The 20219-nt window shown below is 44.5% G+C and overlaps 1 protein-coding gene across 1 annotated transcript in view; it reads left to right on the forward strand.

Annotated features, from left to right (window-relative positions):
* Positions 1–854: 854 nt before the first annotated feature.
* Positions 855–20219, forward strand: part of gabbr1b (gamma-aminobutyric acid (GABA) B receptor, 1b) — a 52187-nt gene continuing 32822 nt past the window's right edge. The window contains exons 1-6 of the mRNA XM_062486459.1: positions 855–1197; positions 11859–11942; positions 13228–13292; positions 13709–13847; positions 14585–14770; positions 15044–15061. Of these exons, the coding sequence (XP_062342443.1) occupies positions 1170–1197; positions 11859–11942; positions 13228–13292; positions 13709–13847; positions 14585–14770; positions 15044–15061 (520 nt within the window). The 5' untranslated portion in view covers positions 855–1169. The remainder of the gene's footprint in view (positions 1198–11858; positions 11943–13227; positions 13293–13708; positions 13848–14584; positions 14771–15043; positions 15062–20219) is intronic.

Below are 20219 nucleotides of genomic sequence, written 5' to 3' on the forward strand. Positions count from 1 at the left end.
CTACACTGCAGCTAAGCTATTATCTCATTTGGCAGCTTCGAAACGATACTTGTTGGTGGTGTAGCGGTTAAAGAGCGCGGCTGAGGACTGTAAGGTTTATGGTTCAAATCTCAGAGCGGGCTGCTTGCACTCGATTGCTGCTCTGTATTCCCACCCTGTGAAGAACGTCATTTGTTGGGTACTCACGCAGCATATATTACATGTCAATTGCAACTAAAGTTGTTACATTTCGAAAGCAATCGTGTTGTAAATTGACTGACATATTATAGTCTTTATAGGAATTTCCACAAATCAAAACTATATTCCAATCTTTGCTGGAAATATGCGATATTCCACGCTTGTGATGTAAATACAATATATATTACTCGAAACTGATACGTGCTGAACACGTGTAAATAAAGAGTTTGGTCACTTTACCTGCTTGATTTATTCAGCTACCGAAAACAATTTCTTTCAAATAGTTTTGAATCCAAACGGAAGAAGTAATGGATGATGAAGCCAATGTGGGTCTGCCGATCCCAGCACTCTCTTATTACATTACAGGCAAACAGTAGCAAACCCAGTCCAGTAGCGAAATAAGTTTATATGAAAGTTATATATTCAGAAAATGACTACATACATCACGCTGACACTACGAGAGGAGAGAGAATATATGAGACAGAGGCAATTGATTGGCCAGTCGCTGCTTGCCATCAAATCGGCATTGGGGGAGGTCTGCACTATTTATCTAGAATGTAAGCGCACCATCTGTCTTTCCGTCAACCAATGAGCGCTCTAATTTACCCACTCAGCCGGGCCGATCTTCTTGTAGTGGGTCGTATGGGCACTGTAGCCTACTGCAGATGAGAGAAGAAGAGTTAACGTTGCGTCTCGTATGGTGACGTCGTGAGTGAATGAGGGACAGTGTAGGGAGCGAAAAGGAGACGAGGAAGGAGGAGAGGTGCACTAGGTACCGTTGTGTGTGTTTGAAGCCTATCGTGTTTTTTCGAAACACCATACACCAATATAATGCAACCACGTTTCATTTGGTCCACTAAATAGATATATTTTAATATTGACTTCAATGCTTTGGGGGACTCTTATTTGCACCAAGCACACTTTTGGAAACACTGTTGTCGACATTTGCTGTTTAGGCTATTTTCTACCTACGAGTCGTATTCGACGGAAACATGGAATTAGAACGGGCGTCGAGTGTTTGTAAGTATGATTCTTGAGAAACAATATAGGCGCATATGAAATCAAAAAATGAAATGTGCTTATACGTAGGTCTGAACTTAATTTTCTTGCATTCTAGTAAATGTGTCAATTCTAAATCCTGCACTTGAGGCAACTGTATGCTACTTCACACACTGCTTTGATGGCAGAACGCTGCTAATGGTTCATGTGTAGTTTTAACATTTGTAAGGTTTTTTTTTGTTGCTGATTTTTGCAATTTAGTTTTCTTACGGTTCTAAACGCAGAATTTGTAATGCCATTTTCAGTGACATGGTTATCTCGCGTTTCCGAAATCAAGCTGATTTGTGCATTATGAGCTACTATTCGGTTGTCGCTGCTCACGCGCGTGCACACCAATAAACCACAGATCCTCCCCACACGCATATACATACAGGCACGCACTCTTACACGCACGCACTCTTACACGCACACTCACGCTGGAAGTACCAAGCCTCTTTTTGAGATCATCTTTGCCAGTTGTCACTCTGAGCCAAAAGCTGAACAGTTCATGAAGTTTGGACATTTTAGTCCTCATGGTGCAGTGTGCTCAATCTTCCCACGCTGTACTATGATCATTCTATTCTATTTGTTTCCTACGATGAGCGTTTTTCTGTGTTGGTGTTGTAATTCAGTCGCAGTATTGGGAAATCAGACATTGGTTCCTGGCACCAATAGTTCCATATACACATATGCTCTGATTTCTTTGATTGTAAGATAGCACAGTTATGGATATCATCTGGTAATGTTATGTTTAAAATTGCCCCCCACACATCTCCATCACACTAAAGACAAAACCATGTCAGTGGAGAAGGATTTCATGTTGTTCTGTTTTAGTGACACTGCCCATCTTAACTTGGAGTCATGGGCCTCCTGAAATTGTAGATATTCTTACTTTCTGACAATGTATTGCTCTCTCTATTTGGATACACCCGTTGCTTTGGCTTCGCTTTCATGAGATGTACATCCATCCAGCTGTCTCAGCACCATGTTGCTGTCCATTGTGCTTGACTTGGCATAAATGTAAAGGAACAGCCACTGTAATGAGGCATGTTCGTAATGAGTTTTTAACTATGATGATGAACACAGAAAAAGTAGCACAGCTTTGTCACACAGTACCATTGTTTGCCTTGCTATTATTGTGTGTGTGTGTGTGTGTGTGTGTGTGTGTGTGTGTGTGTGTGTGTGTGTGTGTGTGTGTGTGTGTGTGTGTGTGTGTGTGTGTGTGTGTGTGTGTGTGTGTGTGTGTGTGTGTGTGTGTGTGTGTGTGTGTGTGTGTGTGTGTGTGTGTGTGTGTGTGTGCGAGCGTGCGTGCGTGCGTGTCTGTCTGTGTATGCATGGCAATATTTGCACAAAGTTGTGCATTCTTTAGCTTCTGACTCTATTGGTTTGTATATTTTCTGTCGATTTAAAGAATCCCCATGTGTTATTGTGTTTGTAGGCCCACGTAGTCTTCGACAGTATCTTTATGTGAAGCAACTATTTGCTTTGCCTTTCAGTATTGATAGGGTTGCATATGTTCAATGGCTCAGGCTGATACCATTTCATTGTCGGCATTGGAAATGTAGCCTCTAGACACTCTTAACATGTAACCTTTCTCCATAAAGACCTGTCTGAGAGTAGAGGATTGCTGTCTGTTTGTTTTTTCAGCCTGGTAGGTGTGGGATGCCTGTGGGTGTAAATGGGGTTAATTGGCGTTTCAGTGGTGATGTAAGGTGTTTATTCATCAGTGGTAGAGACCCCCAGGGGAGACTGTGGTGAGATAACGAACTGTCTTAATTAGAGGCCTAATGAAGAATGGGATGTTCGTTTCGTCTTTGTGTTTGCCGACAGAGCATTGCATATCTGGATCTTTGCAAAAGATCCCAGTGAGAGATTATTTCGCAGGCTATGAACAGTCATCGACTGTGTGTAGGTTTCCTCTGGAAAGGAGTTGATAGAGCATGCAGAGTGCATGACAGTCAGGTCAAATAATCAGGTGGTTAGCCCATTCCCATGCACAGTGATACTGATGACATACAGTTAGGTCCATAAATATTTGGACATTGACACAATTTTCATCATTTTGGCTCTGTATACCACCACAATGGATTTGAAATGAAACAATCAAGATGTGCTTTAAGTGCAGACTTTCAGCTTTAATTTCAGGGTATTTACATCCAAATCAGGTGAACGGTGTAGGAATTACAATACATTTTATATGTGGCCCCCCCCTTTTTAAGGGACCAAAAATAATTGGACAATTGGCTGCTCAGCTGTTCCATGGCCAGGTGTATGTTATTCCCTCATGGGAGTTCGTTATTTCATTGACAAGGAGCAGATAAAAGGTCTAGAGTTCATTTCAAGTATGGTATTTGTGTTTGGAATCTGTTGCTGTCAACTCTCAATATGAAGTCCAAAGAGCTGTCACCATCAGTGAAGCAAGCCATCGTTAGGCTGAAAAATCAAAACAAACCTATCAGAGAGATAGCAAAAACATTAGGTGTGGCTCAATCAACTGTTTGGTACATTCTTAAAAAGAAAGAACGCACTGGTGAGCTCAGCAACACCAAAAGACCCGGAAGACCACGGAAAACAACTGTGGTGGATGACAGAAGAATTCTTTCCCTGGTGAAGAAAAACCCCTTCACAACAGTTGGCCAGATCAAGAACACTCTCCAGGAGGTAGGCGTATCTGTGTCAAAGTCAAAAATTAAGAGAAGACTTCACCAGAGTAAATACAGAGGGTTCACCACAAGATGTAAACCATTGGTGAGTCTCAAAAACAGGAAGACCAGATTAGAGTTTGCCAAAAAACATCTAAAAGAGCCTGTACAGTTCTGGAACAACATCCTATGGACAGATGAGACCAAGATCAACTTGTACCAGAATGATGGGAAGAGAAGAGTATGGAGAAGGGAAGGAACTGCTCATGATCCAAAGCATACCACCTCATCAGTGAAGCATGGTGGAGGTAGTGTTATGGCGTGGGCATGTATGGCTGCCAATGGAACTGGTTCCCTTGTATTTATCGATGATGTGACTGCTGACAAAAGCAGTAGGATGAATTCTGAAGTGTTTCTGGCAATATTATCTGCTCAGATTCAGCCAAATTCTTCAGAACTCATAGGACGGCGCTTCACAGTGCAGATGGACAATGACCCGAAGCATACTGCGAAAGCAACCAAAGAGTTTTTTAAGGCAAAGAAGTGGAATGTTCTGCAATGGCCAAGTCAATCACCTGACCTAAATCCAATTGAGCATGCATTTCACTTGCTAAAGACAAAACTGAAGGGAAAATGCCCCAAGAACAAGCAGGAACTGAAGACAGTTGCAGTAGAGGCCTGGCAGTGCATCACCAGGGACGAAACCCAGCGTCTGGTGATGTCTATGGGTTCCAGACTTCAGGCTGTCATTGACTGCAAAGGATTTGCAACCAAGTATTAAAAGTGACAATTAGATTTATGATTATGTTAGTTTGTCCAATTATTTTTGGTCCCTTAAAAAGGGGGGGGCCACATATAAAATGTGTTGTAATTCCTACACCGTTCACCTGATTTGGATGTAAATACCCTGAAATTAAAGCTGAAAGTCTGCACTTAAAGCACATCTTGATTGTTTCATTTCAAATCCATTGTGGTGGTATACAGAGCCAAAATGATGAAAATTGTGTCAATGTCCAAATATTTATGGACCTAACTGTATATTAGCCAGACTACACAACGTTGGCATGGAGGTGTAAGTTGTCTTGTCACTCTAAATGACTTGGTGGCAGTAGAAGGTGAGAGTACTGGCTGGCTGATGAAAGCTTCCACTACAGTGCAGTATGACCTGTCTCCGTTGGATGATCCAGGTCATTAACGCTATGCTGTAAGGTGGAAGCAGATCCTGATGGACACTTTAATAGAGTCCCCTCTCACCTCTTCGTGTTTAAGTCCTCCCAGGCACAGCCAAGGAGAAGGACTGATCTCTTACTTTCTATGCGGACAATGATTGACGAATGGAGATTCTTTCGCTTGCATCGTGGGCTCCTGGCAGGTAAATGGACCTCCAGACAGACACACCAAAACAGCGGGCTACATGCTGACCTGCCTGTACGATAGACAGAGACATGATGAGACCCCGGGCCCAACTACACCTGACTGACACAGACTTACATTAGGAGGTACACTAGCCACGGAGACAAACATGAGGAGGTGGACTTTCTCTCCCATTTACCTGTCGCTCTGTCTCTTATTCTCTCTTTTTTCCGTCTATCTGTTCCTCTCTCTTTCTCTCTCTCTCTTTCCAGCTCTCTTGCTTTCGTAGCTCTCAGTTCCTGTAGTCTCATTGCAGATGGTGGAAGCTAAATGAAGTAATAAAAATAGCAGGGAATGTATTCATTTTCAGTATTTTGTAAGTGTTCATAAAAAAAGCTACCTATGCGTACAGAGGAGGGCTGTGCAAAACATACAATCGAAATCCCTCACCCTGATTTGAATAGAGCAGCGTTTGGTGTGCAAATAAATTGGAAAATCCTATTCCAGAAAGGACCTTTTTACTTAAAGATTAAAGGACTAAGGAGATAAGCAGAAGAAAATATGAAATATAATACCAGTGACAAGGAACAGGTCTTGTGGGTGAATTGATTGGATTCCATTGACAGGTTTATGCGTGATGGGCCTATTTCTGGTGCTGTGAGACAGAACTGGGAGAATCATGGCTTTATCACGCAACCATCTCTCTTAAAAAGAAAAGAAGGTAGCTCATTTTTCTCATTTTCTTCGTAACTGGGGCCCTCGGCTGTTTGCTGTGTTTCAGGAGATAAACTTTCGACCTATCGTTATCAGTCTAGGCGTTAAGCATCAGCGCTCTCTAAAGGGCCCTGGCTGTGTTTATGTGATTGGTCAGTCTGTGTTCACTGAGGCTTTACATGGTCAGCCTTAGCTGTTGAGATTTGTTGTCTTGGTAAAGGAGAGGCCTATATTCTCCTGGAAAGTGGGTGAAGGGGGGTGTCATGAAGGGATGAGGGGGAGGGATGAGGGGGAGGGAGGTGCAGGCTCTAGAAGTGGTGTACCATTCTCCCTGAGTTATGGTTTTAGTACAGGGTGGAAGAGAGTTCCTGATTTGTGAGATACTGTAGCTTTTGTTTAGTACTCCTTCCTTAACCCTCGTGCTGCCTTCGGGTCACATGACCCAAAGGTTCATAACGAACCATCGTTGTGTTTACCCAATTTTACCCAATACAAAAACAAATAAAAATAATTTTCTTTTAACCTTCGCAATGTGGGGGGTCTGAGACAGCCCAACGGTTAAAAGAAAATGCTTCACTTTGTTTTTGTATGCGGTAAAGTTGTCGCAATACAACGGTGGGTCACAATGACTGATGGGTCAGAACGACCCGAAGATAACACAAGGGTTAACAAGAAATAAGTGGTGGGGAACTGGACAAAGTCACAAAGTACCTATAATGAAGCTGTAGTTTCGAATGGACGAGCATGTGGACAGGCTAAATATATTTATGTACTGTAGTGTATACTATATATATATGTACAGTACCAGTCAAAAGTTTGGACACATTTTCCCATTCAATATATACTACAGTAGATATTTAGTGAATCAGAGAGAACATGCCCCACCAAAGGGTGAATGAGGGACTCCCCCGTGAAGGTTATTACTGAATAATGGCTCGCGATCTCCAATTTCCCAACTGCTAGCCCTCCTCATTTCAAGCAACCATCAATCGACTTTGTCAGCGCACGTGCATGTTTGTGTATGTGTGCACATGTCTGCCAACCCGTCTGTGTGTGTGTGTGTGTGTGTGTGTGCGTGCAGGCATGTCTGTGTGTGTGTGTGTGTGTGTATTCCCTTCTCTCATGAGGCTCTAATCAGATGGAGTGCATGTTAAACACAGATCACACAGTCAGTCAGAGAGGCTGAGGCTGTCTCACATAGCAAAACCCAGGGTGGTGCTTTAAATGGCCCTTCATCATTAGGGACCAGCTATTGACATGCAGCCAGGATTGGAGCAGTCTTTCACAGTCACACGCGCTCATTAGCAGTGGCAGTGGGCCTAATTTGGTTTGCGCTGCATTAGTTCATGTTTGCAGAGTTTTTTTCTACTGTCAGATTTGTTAGTGATTTTTTTTCCTACAGTAACTAGGTTTGGAAAGCAGGGCTCAGAACGCTGTCCTGGGAGTTCTCCAGGGTCCTCTGTTGGGTCTGGGTCCCACGCCCCTCTTCTCTGCAGGGCAGGGTGTGTCTGATTGCGGCGCTATGGTGTTTGGAGCAGAATTTAAATGGGGTGTTTTGTCCCTATGAATGTGTTTGTCTTCTTTTCAGCTCTCCTCAGCTTTGCAGGGAATTCAAGCAGAGGTTGTGCAGACATGATATGATTCAGGCAGGTTGGTGAAAGGTGCGCTTCCCGGACGTTGAACACTTTGCAATCTCCTCTCGGACCCCCCCCCCCCCCCCCCTGACTTTTGAAAGGCTCTCACAAACAGTCGGAACGATTTCCACATCCAACAGAGAGCCCTTTAGATTCACAACTCCTGTCTTCCAGAGAGATAGAGAGTGTAAACACTGTCTGAGCCTTTCAAGTGTTTCTCAGGAGGAGCCTGTGGCTCAGCTACTGGAGGAAGTCTGTCCGCTCTGCAGAAAGTGCTGCTTCTGCCCTGTGTGGATCAAGGCTGTGGCCAATGACCCTCGTGGCCGGGGTTTCTGACCGGGCTTATCTAAAGCCCTTGTTATTATGAGCACCGACCGAGGCAGCCTTCTGTAGGTTGACACGGACCAGTCCAGTGACAGTGCTCGCTGGCACATGAGAGGGTCAGGCAGAGGGTCCCAGAAACCTCCTCAGCCAGGTCCTCGAGGCTCTTCTGGCCCTGTGAAGGAACCTTTAAGCTCCTTAATCTGCTACGCATCTCTTAAAGTTCTGGGGTGTTGTGACAGCACCCATAACACCCTCGTATTTGGCTGACCTCTTTCTCCAGTCTTTTCACCCTCCTCAAAAAGGTGAAAATGACAAGCGTACAGCATGCTGCTTTAAAATACCATACCGCATTATGAAACACAATCCTTGGGTTTCAGCTCCCTGAACAGTGTCGACAGGTGATTATGTCCCACTTCACCCCTCTCTCTCTCGCTCTCTCTCGCGCTCTGTCTCTCTCTCTTGCTGTCTCTCTCTCTTTCTCGCTGTCTCTGCTTCATTCACTACAGCTTTTATCTCTTAGTCTGTTACTCATTCATTTCCTTATCTCTTGCCTCCCTTTTTCTTTTGCGGCTTCTCCCTGCCTTTTCGGTTTCACATGGTCCCCCCACCCACCCCCCTCTCTTCGTCTTCCTCTGTTTTATTTGCTCCCATGGTCTTCTCTGTCTCTCTATTCCTTTTTTCCCCTGGCGTCTCTGTCTCTCCCCTTCTCTGATCTCAACTAGAGTTTATCACAGCAGGCCCCAGTGTGTGTCTGTCTGACTCAGTGTGAGATCCCCTTTCTCTTCTCCCTCCTCTTACACTCCCTGCTTTCTAAAAAAACCACTGTAATGAACTATCCTTCTTTCCCATGCCTCCCTCGGTTTTCCCCCACCACCCTGCACCTCTCAACCCCTCCTTTGTGTGACTAGTAGTCATTTGTTTTCTGGGTTTCTCCCTGCATTACTCACTGTCTTGAATTCTCATCGCTCTCTTTCTTTCTCTCTGTTTGTCTCTCTCTGTCATCAGTCTCTTTTTCATTTGAATATCACTGTACCAAGAGATGTCTTTCATCTTGTGAATATCAAATTGGAAGGGAAAATTACATTAGCTCTCCTGTCCTATTACAATGAGCAGTATCTCAGAGTTCAGCAGATAAGCAGCATTAGTCTTTTAAAATGTCATGGACTCATGGGATTTGGAGTCCGTTCAAGGAAAGGAATTGAATAGTGAAAAAGCAGTGAATGGTCAAAATAATCCATTTAGTTAAATATCTAATGTATGTGTATATGCACGTGAGAATGTGTGTATTTGCGTGTCTTGTAAGAGTTTGTGTATACAGAGTATGTGTGTGGGTGTGTATGCGTGTGCAAAAACCAGTGTGGACATAAGAATAGAATCCAATATGTATATTTACTGCGTAATGTTGGGACTCTTATTGGATCCACATTCTCCAGTTTTCCTTACATCCCCAGGCGTCTAGTCACGTAGAGAGACCACTCTTTTTCTCCTAACTCAGACATCCCCTGTGATTTCAGTGGAATTAGAATGGACATGTTGGATATTCACACAATCTGGAGACGGTTCTGCTCAAAGGACTGGGAGAGTGTCAAGAGGAATGGACCTCACACAACAGGCTTCACATTGTTTCCCCCACAGCATTTAACAGACATAAATAAACAACCTCTTCTGATGCATTTTAGTTTGACCAATAAAGCTCAAGTCTTTCAATTCATGCTTTTCAATGCATTTTAATATCCTTTATGATCGCGAGTATTGGGATGTAAAAAAGATTGCATTATCGTGGTCTGTGTTACTGTAATGGCCTGGAGGAGCAATCATTGGGATGACGGAATGAAGTGGTGTGGGATGTGTACATTTTTCAGAGTGCTGTTTAAGAATGAAAAAAGAAATCCACCCCAGAGTGGCCAGAGGAGCAGAACCCCAGACCTGCTTCTGACAGACAGCTGGGGAGCCGTGTGTGTGTGTGAAGGGTTTCTACTTCGCTTCTCTTCTGTGTTTGTGTCTTTCACGTTCGAAGACAATAGTAATCAAGCAGAGACAACAGCGATGGTCCTTCCAGCTCGCTCTTGTTACTGCTGGTAAAACAAAAATCTTACAGTTGTGGTAACAGGCGGAGACAAATTGTCATTATGGGTTACATTTAGAAAAATATGAGACCAGTCAGAGAGAAGGAGGGAGTGTACATGAATGGTTGCTGGGCAACATATTTAGGGAGCTTTCAGCTTTAGTTACAGTCAGCGGGAGAGATTGCCTTCTGCTATATGTCCATGTTCAGAGTGTCACCTGTCACTGTGGATGTGTGTCTCTGTGTATGTGCGTGTGTGTGTGTGTGTGTGGTGGGAGAGATAATGTTTAAATTTTGTGTGTGCATTCATCCTTGTGTTTGTGTGAAAGATTGGACCCTAAAGTGAGCGTCCCTCCATCTCCACTTCTGAAGATAGGATGTTGTTATGCACTATTTCCTGCACCGAATGTGTGGCTCAACAGCACATACAGCTTAGAAAAGGCTGAGGGAGAGACGGAAAGAGGGAGTTTTCAAACCAAGCTGAGGGGAAGAGGGGGGTTCTACTGCAGGTGGAGGAGTCCTGTGCTGTGTTCATGCCTCTATGCACAGACGGGCTAGGATGTGTGTTTGTGAGCTTGTTCTCAGTTAACCCTGCACTGCAGCAAAGCAGCCCCAACAAAGCGGCCTACCACAAACTCATACACGCACACACACACACGCTGAAACACAGACAGACACACACACACACACACACACAGACAGACACTCACTCAAACACAGACACACAGACACACACACAAGCGCACAAACACATCACAGAGCAGTACTTTACACATACCGACAGCCACTTCCACTGTCCCCCCTCAGGGTGGGAACACATCAAGGTGGCATAGTGCTCACGTCGTGGTCGTACAGTGACAGCGTCACTTCCACGCGTTGTGATGGATCTCCTTCACACGTGAGCGGCCCACTCAGCCGTGACCATCACAGAATCCCACCTTTATTGTTTAAGAGGAGAACGCTGCGGAATTCATCCCCACGTCGTTTCACGGCTGATTGAGGAGCTCGTAAAGTCAATGAAAAACCAATTTAATCAAAAAATCCCATCTATTCAATATTTCCATTAGGTTCACACAGGCTTGCGGGAGGATATCGTCAAATGTATGGACGAGATCAAGCCTTGGTAGGCCAGGATATGTTCAGGGATAACAGCAGCGAATGTTGGGGATCTTCATATGCAGGAGCTTGTCTCTGGTGTCGTTCACGGTCGGTGTTGGCATTTTCCGTTTCTGTTTTCCACCCGTTTTGTGTGTGATGTTTTGTTGTTTTCATGCCCGTTGGCCGGAAAACAGGAATTCATTATGGTTCATTCTCCACTCGACTACCTTCGCCGAGATACCCCAGCATCATCCACTGGGTCAAAGTAAATAATCAATCCTTATAATTATATTTAAATTACACCCCCTCAAATGCAGTGAATGAAGTGGACCTAAAAATGGCCCTGTTCTCCCTGGCATCCTGTGCCAGCAGAGCAGTGGTGCTCAGAAAGCGCTAGTTTCAGACCGAGCCAGCGCCAGTCGCTTGCCCGGCCCATGTGATGGTGACTCACGCAGGCCTAGATGGAGGGATGGATGGAACAGGAGCTGTTCAGATACCGAGCAGAGACATCCAGTCACTAGGTTACCGTGCACTGCACTCCATGTGTCTGTTAGGGCTTGAATACTCTTTCACACTCTCTTCTGCCTGTTAATCGCTCTCTCTGTGTGTGCTCCCCTTTTCCTTTTTCTATTTTTTGTTCCCCCTCGTTCTCTCGAAATCACCTCCCTCTAGCTTGTTTCTCTCCACCATCATCAGACTTGTGTTTGTCACGCCTATATTTTTTCCCAGGTCTTTGTACTGCCTATTGTCTTTTAACCCCCCTCTCCTCCCCAGTATTAATACAGCTCTCACTACTTCTTTTTTTTCCTGCAGGTGGAGGGATGGCACTGTCATTTCTTCTGCTAATTGTGTCCGTGTTCCCCTCACTCACTGCGGCTATGCACAATACAACTGCCGGTAATGAGTCTGCACGCATCTAAGTGTTTGTCTTTGTCAGAGTGTTCTCCTTTATTTCTGTCTCCCTCTCTCTTTCTCTCTCTTTCTCTCTCTCTTTCTCTTCCTCTTTATCTCACTCACTCACTCTGCTCACCCACTGTCTCTCCATCACTGCATACAGTGTGTTTATGTGGTCAAAGGGCCCTCCCTCATTTCGAGGAGCTTTGCATGTGATTGCTATTCTGTGTGTGTGCCTGGGGTCTTTTTTCAGTCATTGCCTTGGTGTTAAATTACTGTCAGCCCCCGAGACTAACATGAGGCAAGCACCATTACCTACCTCATACAGCCAGGGATAGGAATGCTAGAATAGCCTGCATTTAAAAACCAATCTGCAGCAAATGGGAGCGAAAGTGCTAATAGACGATTGTTCTAAACATGCACGTCTACATTTCTAAACTTCTCAAACCGCTACTTTTAGCTTGGAGGCTGATGCAGTGAGACAGGTGTCAGAGCGCTGTTACCTAGTCCCAAACCTGACATCAGACTGGCAGCCTGCCATTCAGTCCTCCTAGCTCGTTTCCCATGAAAATGCCGCTGCATGCGGGCTCCTGTTGATATTTGAGTCACGTCGGATGGTCTCTCCTGCCCTCTGGTGAGAGATGCTGTGAATGCTGTAATTAAGGGGTGACACCGTGGCTGAACCCAGGCCTAATCGCTGGGTCCAGACCCTCTATCCCCAGGGGAGATGCCCGGGCCAGAGGGAGATAGAGAATAAAAAACTGCACAGCAGGTAGCAACTCAAATGCACATCACAGGGTGATGCAGGCGAAGTTTATTGAATTTTGGTTATCTTAGTCAAAAGAAAACATACCACATTTTAGCATGTGACTGTTTTTTTTTTTTAAATAGGTATGACTAGCCTACAGACTAAAAAATAGTCTTTCCAAAACCTGCCAACCATATTAGGTGCAATAGGGTCTATGTAGTCAGATAATTGTGGTCGCTCCCAGTCCTCGTCAAACCCTGTTGATGTATTCATCCCATTCTTTATCCCTCCCCTATCTCTTAGTCTCTCCATCCCCAGATATCATTTTGGGGGGGTCTGTGCTGCATGGTGAGATAAGAACGCTCTGACAGGCCTCTTGTGGAGATAAAGATCTGAGTTAGAGCTCCATCTAGTGGCCGTACACACTCACTGACAGTGTTGGGGTAAACCTGGAGCAAGCTCCCAGAGATGGATGTTGTTGCCCTCCAGCATGGTCGTTTTGTATCCGTTTATCTGATGGTGTGTCTTTCTCTCTTTTAGGCTGTGTTATCATCCGTCCGCCTCGTGATGGAGGGATCAGGTACAGAGGCCTGACCCAAGAACAGGTGAGGGAGGACTTTTGTCCTAGCCGACTAAATGGTGAACATTTTAAACTAATATAGATGATAGAATATTGGGCTAGGAGGAAACTGAGCATTACAAAGGCCTGTAGTAATTCGTATATTATCAGTTACTCTACAGATAAGTCATTGATTTGAAAGTCATTATTTGCGGGACTAAAACCCAGGCTGTTTTGTGTGTGAAGGAGTCAGGTGGCTGAGCTGTTAGGGAATCGGGCTAGTAATCTGAAGGTTGCTAGTTCGATTCCCGGCCGTGCCAAATGACGTTGTGTCCTTGGGCAAGGCACTTCACCCTACTTGCCTCGGGGGGAATGTCCCTGTACTTACTGTAAGTCGCTCTGGATAAGAGCGTCTGCTAAATGACTAAATGTAAATGTAATGTAGTGTGTGTGTGTGTGTAGATCCGAAGTGTTCAGGTACTGCCTGTGGACTATGAGATTGAGTACATCTGCAGAGGGAACCGGGTGATTGTGGGGCCCAAGGTGAGGAAGTGTCTTCCCGATGGCACCTGGACAGACCTAAGCCAGCATAGCAAATGCTGTAAGTTCTACTATACCCTTACACCCCAAATCTCGCACACCCTTTCTCTTTCTTATTCTTTCTCTCTTTCTCTCTCGCTTTCTCCTTCTCTCCCTGTCTCTCCTCTCAGGTCACCCCCATTTTTTATATCTTTCTTTATCTCTTTGTTTCTTCTTTCTCTTCCTTCCTTTCTCTCTCCCTCTCTTTCTCTCTCTCACTTTCTGTGTCTTTCTCTATAATTCTAAACTACATACCCATTGGTGCTCCTTTATTTTCCTGTAGCAGAGGGTCTAAACTAGGCCAAACAGCAATTCTGCCGTCTTTAAAGACAGAGGTAAGGCTCTCTAACTCGACACCATCTTCTCTCCAAGCCTTCCTAGGCATGCAGCCTTCATTTACACAGGAAGAGGATCCCTAGAATAATAAACAAACACTGGCCTTTTACAGCACAATCTTCCTTTATTGCACTTGGGATTTGTAGCCTCACATGGCCTCCTCCACTGAGCTGCGTTAGATTGACATGAGTGTCCTTCCAAGCACCTGTCCCTACCTTCCACAGAGACCTTCACTCACCAGCTAGGCTCTTCAAAGGCTCCTGTACACTTCTAATGAATTACGCCATTTGAGGGATAGGTCTTGCTTTTTTCTGAGGCATTTTATTTTCTGGCCAGTTAAGTCCCTTCCCACCTCTCTGTCTGTCCTGTCTGACTGAATTGCGTGTGTGTGTGTGTGTGTCCGTCCATGCGCGTGTCTCCCAGTGTTGCTGTGCCCGCGTGTTTGGACGTCCCTGGAGAATGGGCGCGTGTCGGAGCGACCCTCGGGTCCACCAGTAGAGGGCACCGTGCTCAACTACAGCTGCCTGCCTGGCTTCATCCTCGTAGGCCGGAACTCCTCCCACTGTAACAAACTGGGGAAGTGGGACACCCCCAAGCCTGTCTGCCACTGTGAGTTGACTAGTATACTACTCTACTAGGATATGGTTTGTAATGACCATCTGTTCTGTATGGAGACATCCATAGGAAATCCTCCAGGAAAAACATAGAAATATCTATATGCAAATGGTTCTATAATAATTTTCTTTGAAAAAATCCTATGATACATATTATTATGTTATCATCATCATCATAACGTCTATTATTTTATGCAGCATGTGATGTGTGTGCTGAGAGTAAGACAATTCAATTATGATTATTTTCTCCAACATGCATATTAAAAAGATGACAGACACTACACAGGTAAGACCAGTGTTTCTTATACACACGATTTGCACACCATAGAACACGTTGTGGGATTTAGCATGCTTTCTAACACCTATGTTAGAATAAATGCACAAATGCAGCTTTAAAATGTGTAAAGAGAATTGTCCTTGGTCACATAGTGACAGTGTTGCCTTAGAAATGACATCCATCTCTTTTTTATCATGTGACTGTCAAGTAGCTTGAAGTCATGCCAGAATGGAATTGAGGAAATCAATCTTAAAGACACTGTTCATTGTTTGAGTGGTACATCTTTTACATTTCTGCTTCTTGACCCGACCTGTTGTTTTTACCTCTTTTGGGGGGGTCCAAGTCTTAAGATGGCTGAGCGGTTAGGGAGTCGGGCTATTAATCAGAAGGTTGTTGGTTCGAATCCCGGCTGTGCCAAATGACGTTGTGTCCTTGGGCAAGGCACTTCACCCTACTTGCCTCGGGGAGAATGTCCCTGTACTTACTGTAAGTCGCTCTGGATAAGAGCGTCTGCTAAATGACTAAATGTAAATTAGGGGGGTGAGACCCCCCCCAGACCCCCCCGTAATTCGCACCCTGGGTACAGGTATGGCTCAGTGGTAGAACATTTGACTTCAAATCAAGAGGTCACAGGCTGTAATCATACACGTTGCTTTGGATAAAGGTGTCTGCTAAATAAACACATTGCATGTATTAGAATCATCATGTAAGTTAATCATTTAATTGTTATTTCAGGAATTGTCACTGACATTTTGAACAGGATTTACAGACAGTAACCTCATCTGCTGCATTTCTATTTTACTTTTTTTTTTTTTTTTTACTTGATTTTTACTATATTTTATTAATGTTCCATCAATTCTCCTCAAATCACCACATCTAAGCAATCAGCATACCCTGCTAATCCAATCCCCCTCCTAATGAAATAAGGACTTAATATGCAAATATTCACTGGATATTTTTTTTTTAAGTCCACCCCTCTTTCTAGATTTAATCAGTTTTCACAAAAAAACTATTGCTATATATTTGTCTTGCTTTATTGGAGAGTACAGTTTTAGTTAGACAGGAAAGGCAGGGGAGAGAGAAGACACGAAGCAAAGGGCTTGGGCTGGGTTTGAACCAAGGCCACTTGGTTCCCACTGTCGTGTTGCGACAACTTTACCTAACACAACAGCGTGAAGGTTAAAAGAAAATGCTTCACTTTATTTTTGTATTAGGTAAAGTTGTCGCAACACGACGATGGGTCACAATAACCCGAAGGTTCCCAATGACCCGAAGGCAGCACAAGGGTTAATGACTGTATTTTACCTTCAAATTATAATGTGTAGTCAAATGCTCAAATTTTTTGGGGGGATAGGTATTACACAAATAGCTATTTAAATCTTGAACTAAATTTCTTCAACTACAATGCAGCATTGCTTTCCTTGGCTAGGGGGCAACATTGGTCAACTGTTGTAAAGACTGAAGTGTAAATTTTCTGTCTGACCACAAGGGGGAGCTAGATACACTATAAAGGAGAAGCTTGTGGACCTTGTGTTCTCTTTGTCCTATCCAGAGGTCATGAAGCCCCTAATAAGCCCAGCATTTTTCAAGGGAACATAAATCCACATGTCTGCATTCTCCTCAGTGAGAAATGACAGAGGATGGGCTGTGCTTCCTTAGCAGGCAGGAGGACGGCGGTTGGTCCTTCCTCCTGTGTGCTCCGTCCCTCGTCCATTATGATGATAAAGAGACGTGAAGGTCATGTAAGCGTCTGTTTTTTTGTCTCAGATTAACTTTGGCAGCAATTCGACGTGCTTCCCTGGCCCTGCAGTGGCCTGTTTGGGTGCCGGAGAACAGTACCAAGTCAGGGCGTCTGGGTGGCAGTGTGGTGCTAAGAACACTAAAGGCCATTTCTGCTTCATCCAAAAGTGAAAAATAAATAAATATGTTTCAGAAATGACATCTATGGCATGTTCAAATATTGCCACCATGGGTGGGAATGGGTTTCTAATAGAAGTAAACAGTCGCTTTAAGTGAATTCCCCGGTCACAGCTGGGTGGCTTTCTTAATATTCCAGAACGTGAACGGTGTCAAGGTTTCCGCTGTTCTCTCAGGATCATCCTCCAGTGTTTGCGAAACTGATGAATGGCAGTGCCACTGTCCCAGCATGCCTGTGACGTCAGCCAGACAGCCAGAGAAGGCAGACCAACAGACAGACCAAATGACAGCCACGGCCGGTAATAGAAAGTAAGGGTGACAGAAAGAGGGTTTTGGTGAAATAGAGGGATGCGGTAATACAGCGTTGAATAGGTGGAGAGCGGGGGAATGGAAGAGAGAGGGAGATTGGAAAGAAGACAGACATTGGGGATGGAGGGAGATGGAGTGGGAGATTTATGTCCCCCATCTATTTAGCAAATGGTGTAGTGTGGTTGTTTTGACCCAGCGGAGGGAATGCTCTCTCCAGTTCCATTACACTCCCTCCAACCCCACCTGAGTCCACTAGTCTGGGCCTGAAAGTCTCCAGAGACATCATGTCCTGCCTCAGTCTTATCAACATGCCTAGCTGGACCTTTATGGGACAGACAGAAATACTATTTCACTACCCTTCTGCAGGATTGACATTTCTCTTTTTTTGGGCTAGTCTTCTCCCACAAATACCGCTGTGCACGTTTTAAACGTTTTCATGTGAGTCATGGGATTCTGAGATGCCATCCTCTTATTTATTTGTCGCTTTTCAGTTATTTCTTTAATGGAACTGCTCCTGCAGATGAGAACACATTCAGTTTTGTGCCAATAGACCAGAGAGATGAGGAAGTATTTGTAAGAGTTGTTAGCCACAACCAAAATAATTGGTTTACTTATTTCATAACCAGTATAAGTAAGACATTTCTATTAGAAATGGAATAAATTGGTTATTTCTAGTTAAAATACATGCTGTTATATCACAAGCAGACTCCATCTTGATACTGATGCAAATGACATCTTTCAAAACCCCTGAAAAGATGATTTTCTCAATTTCATGGATTGACTGTGTATTGTTGCCGTTGTCAGGAAGGCATCAATTTGACACAATTGATCATACTTTACAGAGGAAGCACAATACAGTGTGTTGTGGGCTTACTTCGTGGGCGCAGAGCTCTGGTTATTTGGTATTGTTTTCCTGAGGTTGTAGGTAGGAGGGAACATTAATCCAGGATTTGATGGAGGCATCCGTGGGAGTCCCCCATGGCTCCTCTCTACCAAGCGGGATGTAGCAAGCATTAGAGTCTTTTAATTAAGACAGAACTCACGGTGGGGGGCCCATTCCATCTCACTCACAGTAGGCCTTCACCTCCCACCTGTATCCAGCCCAGCAGGGGAAAGGTCGGCGCTCTGGCTGGGTGTTTGTGTCTGTGTAGGAGGAATGGAGAGAGTGAGGGAGGGGAAGAGAGAGAGATTTAAATGTCGGAGAGAGTCAGAGATTTAAATGTTTGTTTATGTGTTAGTTGCACAAACGATGTGCGATTGAATACTGTGATATGGTCTACTGTGTCTGTGAGTGTGTGTGTGTGTGTGTGTATCTGTGTCCTGCTTGTGTGTGTGTGTGTGTCTGTGTCCTGCTTGTGTGTGTGTGTGTGTGTGTGTGTCTGTGTCCTGCTTGTGTGTGTGTCTGTGTGTCTATGGCCTGTTAGATATCCTCATGGGAGATCGAAAGGAAAGGTCTCCCTCCAGATCAAAATACCATATGGCATTTATGTGACATTCTGAATTTACCCCATAGAGCTCGCTTTTTTTGGAAGACCTTACCATACTGTTCACAAATAAAGACTAGAAAATGAACGAGTATAAGAGCTGAGCAGAGAACCAGCTTAAAGAAAGGACGAATTATTAGTAAGGGGACTGGTGTTTGCCGTCAGTGTGGTGTAGATCATGAACAAAGCCTGAATACAAATGATTCGATGGAGTTGGGGAGAGTGATAAAGACAGATAAGGTGAAAGGTCTGGAGTGAACTGCAGGCAGCCAGGGACTATATTAATCTCCCCACCAAGCAGTTTGGATCCTCTTCCACACCCACTCCAATGATAATGACTCCAGTCACATCTGGAATGGACACCCACTATCACCATGCGTCACAGGGATGTCCTACAGGACATCTGTCACTAACAAACACCCCTCATCAATATTCATGTCCATGAGTGATTACATCATCCTGCCCATATTCGGAGGACGGTAAAGATGACGCACCATTCGTGCCTCTTCTGTTGGTTGTGACCTTGTCTGAAACCCTTCGCCTGAATGCTCCCTTGGCTCTTACCTGTGTGCTGTAGCTTAGACTGCTCACACAGTCTCAGTACCGACCTGCGCTCGATACTAGTCTGTCACATTAGCAATCAGTCCCCATACAGACGGTCTCTAGGGTTTGAGTTTGCCCTCACATCTCAAAGTCACGGGTCATGATGACCTACTGAGCATGTTTAGTCTAGGGCTTGTGTTCTGACAGGACTGCTAGCGTGTCAGAGGCCTGTCTAATGCAGGGGCGTATTGGCCTGTTACTCTGCCCTGATGCTGTTATTAATGCTGTGATATATTGGTCTGTCAGTCGCCTCTCTCCTCCTCATCTTACCAGGGCTCTGGAGGGTCAGCTGGGGTTAAGTGGCTCGCCTGAGGGCGGGAAAGGTGCAGGCCCCTGTCGCATGCCAATGTCCGAAGCTTGTCTTTCCAGGGGTCTGAGACGGGTGGAACTTTTGCCTCCGGAGGAAGTAACCAATCACAGAGTTTAAATGGGATCAGGAGAGATGTGCGTGCAGGAGGGCTAAATGGATGAACCTGCACCAAGGGGCCCAATGCATATTTATAAGCCGTTTATGTTGATACCGTTTCAACTGCAGTTGTGTATGTGGATACTTTTCCAATGAAAGAGACCCTGGAGGTTGTGTTATTTCGGGTGTGACAATTTTGGGTCTATATTTAATAGTTAACATTCCATTTCAGTTGGTTTCCTCAAAACTGTATCATGTAGTGAAACGCAATGCAAGCCTTGAATTCATCTGTATAAATTTATTTATTTATTTTTTACAAAAGGGAAAGAAACTTGAATAGAACACCACCTCCAGCTTTATACCATGCATAGCAACAACCATGTTAGCACTGTGGCGCATGCAACCACAGTGAAGTAAGCGCTCCAGTGACAAAGCAATCATACAAGAT

This window comes from Osmerus eperlanus, chromosome 20 (assembly GCF_963692335.1).
Source record: "Osmerus eperlanus chromosome 20, fOsmEpe2.1, whole genome shotgun sequence".
NCBI lineage: Eukaryota > Metazoa > Chordata > Actinopteri > Osmeriformes > Osmeridae > Osmerus > Osmerus eperlanus.